Source organism: Gobio gobio (genome assembly GCF_949357685.1).
Source record: "Gobio gobio genome assembly, chromosome: 19".
NCBI lineage: Eukaryota > Metazoa > Chordata > Actinopteri > Cypriniformes > Gobionidae > Gobio > Gobio gobio.
Genome location: NC_137112.1, coordinates 1,488,254 through 1,495,753, shown reverse-complemented (window position 1 = coordinate 1,495,753; position 7,500 = coordinate 1,488,254). Strand labels below are relative to the sequence as shown.

At 47.2% G+C, this 7,500-nt stretch overlaps 1 protein-coding gene across 1 annotated transcript in view; it reads left to right on the top strand.

Moving 5' to 3' along the window:
• Positions 1-7,500, top strand: part of LOC307143129 (ATP-dependent 6-phosphofructokinase, liver type-like) — a 61,908-nt gene that overhangs the window by 18,648 nt on the left and 35,760 nt on the right. The window contains exons 13-16 of the mRNA XM_079844434.1: positions 5,465-5,611; positions 5,780-5,850; positions 6,913-7,000; positions 7,081-7,233. Coding sequence (XP_079700560.1) covers positions 5,465-5,611; positions 5,780-5,850; positions 6,913-7,000; positions 7,081-7,233 — 459 coding nt within the window. The remainder of the gene's footprint in view (positions 1-5,464; positions 5,612-5,779; positions 5,851-6,912; positions 7,001-7,080; positions 7,234-7,500) is intronic.

Here is a 7,500-nt window from a genome sequence, read left to right as displayed (position 1 = left end):
AGGGTCACAGAGCGGGGTCAGCGCATGTTGAGGGTCACAGAGCGGAGTCAGCGCATGTTGAGGGTCACAGAGCGGGGTCAGCGCATGCTGAGGGTCACAGAGCGGAGTCAGCGCATGCCGAGGGTCACAGAGCGGGGTCAGCGCATGCTGAGGGTCACAGAGCGGGGTCAGCGCATGCTGAGGGTCACAGAGCGGGGTCAGCGCATGTTGAGGGTCACAGAGCGGGGTCAGCGCATGCTGAGGGTCACAGAGCGGGGTCAGCGCATGCTGAGGGTCACAGAGCGGAGTCAGCGCATGCCGAGGGTCACAGAGCGGGGTCAGCACATGTTGAGGGTCACAGAGCGGGGTCAGCGCATGTTGAGGGTCACAGAGCGGGGTCAGCGCATGCTGAGGGTCACAGAGCGGGGTCAGCGCATGCTGAGGGTCACAGAGCGGGGTCAGCGCATGTTGAGGGTCACAGAGCGGGGTCAGCGCATGTTGAGGGTCACAGAGCGGGGTCAGCGCATGTTGAGGGTCACAGAGCGGAGTCAGCGCATGTTGAGGGTCACAGAGCGGGGTCAGCGCATGCTGAGGGTCACAGAGCGGAGTCAGCGCATGCCGAGGGTCACAGAGCGGGGTCAGCGCATGCTGAGGGTCACAGAGCGGGGTCAGCGCATGCTGAGGGTCACAGAGTGGGGTCAGCGCATGCTGAGGGTCACAGAGCGGGGTCAGCGCATGCTGAGGGTCACAGAGCGGGGTCAGCGCATGTTGAGGGTCACAGAGCGGGGTCAGCGCATGTTGAGGGTCACAGAGCGGGGTCAGCGCATGCTGAGGGTCACAGAGCGGAGTCAGCGCATGCCGAGGGTCACAGAGCGGGGTCAGCGCATGTTGAGGGTCACAGAGCGGGGTCAGCGCATGTTGAGGGTCACAGAGCGGGGTCAGCGCATGTTGAGGGTCACAGAGCGGGGTCAGCGCATGTTGAGGGTCACAGAGCGGGGTCAGCGCATGCTGAGGGTCACAGAGCGGGGTCAGCGCATGTTGAGGGTCACAGAGCGGGGTCAGCGCATGTTGAGGGTCACAGAGCGGAGTCAGCGCATGTTGAGGGTCACAGAGCGGGGTCAGCGCATGCTGAGGGTCACAGAGCGGGGTCAGCGCATGTTGAGGGTCACAGAGCGGAGTCAGCGCATGTTGAGGGTCACAGAGCGGGGTCAGCGCATGCTGAGGGTCACAGAGCGGGGTCAGCGCATGCTGAGGGTCACAGAAGTGGCCAACTTTCTGCAGAGTCAAGAGCTCCAGACCTCCAAACTTCTGTGGCCTTCAGATGAGCTCAAGAACAGTGTGTAGAGCTTCATGGAATGGGTTTCCATGGCCGAGCAGCTCATCCAAGCCTTACATCACCAAAGCGTGGAATGCAGTGGGGTAAAGCGCGCCGCCACTGGACTCTAGAGCAGTGGAGACGTGTTCTCTGAGTTACCAATCACGCTTCTCTGGGTTTGGGTATGGCGGTTGCCAGGAGAACGGGACTTTTCTGACTGCATTGTTTCAAGTGTAAAGTTTGGTGGAGGGGGTGTTATGGGGTGGGGTTGTTTTTCAGGGGTTAGTTCCAGTGAAAGGAACTCCCAAGACATTTTGGACAATTTCATGCTCCCAACTTTTTGGGCCCAATTTGGGGACGGCCCCTTCCTTTCCCAGCATGACTGCTCCAGTGCTCAAAGCGTCTCCATAAAGACATGGATGAGGAGTTTGGTGGAGGAACTGGAGTCCTGACCTCAACCCCATAGAACAGCTTTGGGATGAATTAGAGCGGAGACTGAGAGCCAGGCCTTCTCGTCCAACATCACAAATGAAGAATCCCCATAAACACACTCCTAAACCTTGAGGAAAGAAGAGCAGAAGCTGTTAGAGCGACTCCATATTAAACCCGACGGATGAAGAATGGGAAGCTCATGTGCGTTAGGGCTGCAACAAACGATTATTTTGATAATCGATTAATCTATCGGTTATTAGAACGATTAATCGACTAGTCATCGATTATTGTTATTGCCATCGACGACTAATCAGTACATTTTTACCGATTATTCAGCTTTCCCTATTAGTTAAAACATTGAGTTATACATATTTTAACTATAATATATAAATGAGAAAATCACTTCAGCTTTTGAAATGGATGTTTTAATGAACTTTGAGCCAAGTTCTCAGAACTCAAATCACACACAAATGCTCTCTAAGCATTGTTTAAATATTCTGTTCTCTTTCAAGTGAAAAAAAATAAAATAATAATAAACAAAAATTAGCTGCATTACAGACAATATATATATATATATATATATATTATTGAATGTAAACATCTCTTGGCTTCAGTATTAAAGGCATAGTTCACCCAAAAATGAAAATTGTGTAAATTAATAATTTACTCGCCCTCAAGTTGTTCCAAACCTGTATAAGTTCTGCTGAACACAAAGGAAGACATTTTGAAGAGTGTTTGTAACCAAGCAGATTACCACAGTAGGGGAAATATAATATGGTACTCAATGGTTGCTCTCTCTGCTTTGTTACAAACATTCTTCAAAATAAATATCTTCCTTTGTGTTCAGCAGAACAAAGAAACTCATACAGGTTTGGAACAACTTGAGGGTGAGTAAATGATTTTCATTTTTGGGTGAACTGTCCCTTTAATGCTTCATTTGTAAAACAATAACAGGCCCACTGCTTTTCTCAGAACTGAAACAGAAAAAGAGGACATTTACTTCAGGACACAAAGAATGGTAAAATATTAATCTGCAAATGACATTGCAGACAAAATTACATATTAATCTCTTACATGACAATTGAGCTGCCAGATTCTCATTCACCTTTTAATTAACAGTATGAAAACATGATATTCTTCCTAACATCGCCTTTTGTGAGTCTTCATGCATATGAACAGAATACAGGAGACTATAATACCTAATAGTGTTATAATAATAAAAACAGTCCTGACTCCAAGCTCCATCATACTTTATTCTTTCCTTAATAAATGATCACATTACTGTTATTATATTATTATTGTTAATATTATTAGAATTATTAGTAGTATTGCATTCTCTAATAAAGAGATTTACCTCTAGTTAGTCAGTTGTTTCCTCTTTTCAGCTCCTGGTTCAGAGGTCAGGACACGAGTCAATGGGCTGATCCCTGATCAGTGCCCTGACCTCTGAACTAGAGCTGATTGAGACGCAGCCTTAGTTTGAAGTTTTGTGAAACTTTCCCACATTTGCATAAGGGCTGCATTACACTCTAGTGGTCTAACCGCGATATTGCAGGCCCTTACATTAGGTCACATGAGATCAAACGACTACTCGACAACAAAGATATGTGTCGACAATTATTTATTGTTGACGTTGTCGACAATGTCGACTAATCGTTTCAGCAAGTGATGCACCGATCATGATTTTACATACCAATTTTTTTTTTTATTAAAACTGGCCGATTCCGATACCGATTTTTTTTTTTACACAATAAAATAACGAAAGTATACATGAACAAGATGTTTATTTGGTATTTAACAGGCTAAATTGGCTTTTGGCTAATGAAAACAAGTCCGCAATCTGAAATTAACAGGAAATTGAATTGGAAATCAAAAGGCTGAAAGGTGAAATTAAAGGCAACATCTGCATATTCTGCAATCCAAACAAAGATGTTACTTAAATCAGCATTTGGTTTTAAATTCAGTGTAAAGAAAAAAAGTATTTACCAGTGAAATTAAATAAAACCAAAGTATATAATTGTTCCAAAATGTTAAATCAAATAATGTTTAGTGCAACGAAAAAAAACTAAGATGCTACAGCAGGTGCTTTTTAAATCAAATGAAGTCAATGTAATTTTAAGGTAAAATAAAACTTATCATCCTATACAGAACTGATAGTATTTCATTTCAAAAGTGCAGCATGTTCTTCTTTAGGCTACAAAAAGATGTATTTCGGCTTTGTCACAAGTTAGTCTGTTTCGTTCTCATCCGATCCAACACGATAGAAGCTGAGCTGAACAAACACTCACTATCTAGCTCACGCAACTTCAGCTCGCGCAACTTAGCTCGCGCAACTTAGCTCGCTCAACTTCAGCTCGCGCAACTTCACAGCTCGCGCAACTTCAGCTCGCGCAACTTCAGCTCGCGCAACTTCAGCTCGCGTAACTTCAGCTTGCTCATCTTCAGCTCGCGCAACTTCAGCTCGCTCAACTTCAGCTCGCGCAACTTCAGCTCGCTCAACTTCAGCTCGCTCAACTTCAGCTCGCTCAACTTCAGCTCGCGCAACTTCAGCTCGCTCATCTTCAGCTCGCGCAACTTCAGCTCCCGCAACTTCAGCTCGCGCAACTTAGCTCGCTCAACTTCAGCTCGCGCAACTTCACAGCTCGCGCAACTTCAGCTCGCTCAACTTCAGCTCGCGCAACTTCAGCTCGCTCAACTTCAGCTCGCGCAACTTCATCTCGCGTAACTTCAGCTCGCGTAACTTCAGCTCGCGCAACTTCAGCTCACTCAACTTCAGCTCGCGCAACTTCAGCTCTCTCAACTTCAGCTCGCTCAACTTCAGCTCGCTCAACTTCAGCTCGCGCAACTTCAGCTCGCTCATCTTCAGCTCGCGCAACTTCAGCTCTCTCAACTTCAGCTCGTTCAACTTCAGCTCGCTCAACTTCAGCTCGCTCAACTTCAGCTTGCGCAACTTCTGCTCGCTCAACTTCAGCTCGCTCAACTTCAGCTCGCTCATCTTCAGCTCGCGCAACTTCAGCTCCCGCAACTTCAGCTCGCGCAACTTAGCTCGCTCAACTTCAGCTCGCGCAACTTCAGCTCACTCAACTTCAGCTCTCGCAACTTCAGCTCGCGCAACTTCAGCTCGCTCAACTTCAGCTCGCTCAACTTCAGCTCGCGCAACTTCAGCTCGTGCAACTTCAGCTCGCGCAACTTCAGCTCGCTCAACTTCAGCTCGCGCAACTTCAGCTCGCGAAACTTCAGCTCGCGAAACTTCAGCTCGCGAAACTTCAGCTCGTGCAACTTCAGCTCGCTCAACTTCAGCTCGAGCAACTTCAGCTCGAGCAACTTCAGCTCGCGAAACTTCAGCTCGCGAAACTTCAGCTCGCGAAACTTCAGCTCGCGTAACTTCAGCTCGCTCAACTTCAGCTCGCTCAACTTCAGCTCGCGCAACTTCAGCTTGCGCAACTTCAGCTCGCGCAGGAAAGCGGCTCTTCATTCCCTTCAGCATCTCGTCTCTTCCCTCAGTTCTCCAGTTTCCGTTTTTTAACACACAAGTGACATGTTTCGAGAATGATTGCAATATAGGCGCGTATGTGCACGCAGGCGCACAAAGAAAAATACAAAGAAAACCGTTCCGGTTTTTGGCCGGTCAACCGGTGCATCCCTAGTTTCAGCCCTAATGTGCGTGTGAAGGGGGGTGTCACAACACTTCTGGCAATGTAGTGTGTGTGCATACAAATGTTGTGTGTGTTCCTCTAGAGTAATCACTCTATGGCGATCCTGAACGTTGGCGCTCCGGCCGCGGGGATGAACGCTGCGGTGAGGTCGGCGGTGAGGGTGGCGCTCGCTCAGGGTCACCGGGTGTACACCATCCACGACGGCTTCGAGGGTCTGGCCAAAGGCCCGGTGAGAGTCACACACACACGGTCTGATCACATGTCTCTGAGCGTCCTTCATCTGATCACATGTCTCTGAGCGTCCTTCATCTGATCACATGTCTCTGAGCGTCCTTCATCTGATCACATGTCTCTGACCGTCCTTCATCTGATGAGTGACCCTGATCTCTTCCTGCAGCTGATCGAGGTTCACTGGCGGGACGTGGCGGGCTGGACAGGGCAGGGAGGGTCACTGCTGGGCACCAAACGGTCAGAGTCTCAGGCATCCAATCACAGCTCTCTCATGTTCATCCAGGATGATGTCACAACCTGCTGCGTTTCATAAGTCGCTTGGGTTCTGTGTCTGCTGTCAATCAGACTAGCCCCGCCCACAGTGTGATCTCATTGGTCCATCTTGCACCCCATATCTGTATATTAAATGGATAGTTCAGCCAAAAATGAAAATGACCCCATGATTTCCTCTCCCTCAGCTCATCCGAGGTGTGTGTGACATTCTTCTGTCAGACGAATATAATCTGAGTTATATTAATAAAGTCCAGGCTAATCCAAGCTTTATAACAGCAGTAATAGTTGCTCTGTTTTTGAAGTGCATCTGTGCGTCATATAACTGCTCCAGCGGCTCTGGGGTGTTAACAAAGGCCTTCTGAAGCGAATCGATGCGTTTGTGTAAGAAAAATATCCATATTTAAAACTTTATCAAGTAAACTTTCGGCCTCCGCCTTCTGTGGAAAAGTGTTGAATGTTGAAAGTGAAACGTTAGTCTTTCCATCCGCAGGGGAACTTTCAACACTTCCAGAAATTGAACAGGGAAGGCGGTCGGTTGAAACTTTACTTTATAAAGTTTTAAATATGGATATTTTTCTTCCACAAACGCATCGATTCGCTTCAGAAGGCCTTTATTAACACCCCAGAGCCGCTGGAGCAGTTATATGATGGACAGATGCACTTTTTATAGACTTCAAAAACAGAGCAACTATGAATCAAATTCTAACGCTTGGATTAGCCTGAACTTTTGTAATATAACTCCGATTATTCATCTGAAAGAAGAATGACACACACACCTCGGATGACTTGAGGGAGAGTAAATCATGGGGTCATGTTCATTTTTGGGTGAACTATCCCTTTAAACACCCCCTAAATTTTGATTGGCTGAGATTATGTTGTCACAATTTCGTGTTCAGTTCACTGGATACTTGATATGATTCATCTGATTAAAACATGAAATAAAGTCCTCAAATCCACACAATTATTGTTTGCACTTTTCTCCGTGGTTGGAGTTTGTTCGTTCATTGGTGTTTAATGTTTGTTTAGAACTCTTCCCAACTCCTGCATGGAGAGCATCGTGGAGAATATCGGCAAATTCGGCATCCAGTCGCTGCTGGTGATTGGTGGATTTGAGGTACAGGTTGTGTGTGTTTGTGTGAGAGCATGTGTGTGTGTGTGAGATAGTGTGTGTTTGATGAGTGTTCACTCCCGCAGGCGTATGAAGGCGTTCTTCAGCTGGTTGAAGCTCGAGGTCACTATGATGAACTCTGTATCCCCATGTGTGTGATTCCGGCTACGATCAGCAACAACGTGCCGGGAACAGACTTCAGTTTGGGTGCAGACACTGCGGTGAACGCGGCCATGGAGGTGAGACTCGCTCGGCTGTAAAGTGTGACTGTAAAGTGTGCCTGTAAAGTGCGTATGTAAAGTGCGTCTGTAAAGTGCGTCTGTAAAGTGCGTCTGTAAAGTGCGTCTGTAAAGTGTGTCTTTAAAGTGTGCCTGTAAAGTGTGTCTGTAAAGTGTGTCTTTAAAGTGTGCCTGTAAAGTGTGTCTGTAAAGTGTGCCTGTAAAGTGTGCCTGTAAAGTGTGCCTGTAAAGTGTGCCTGTAAAGTGTGTCTGTAAAGTGTGCCTGTA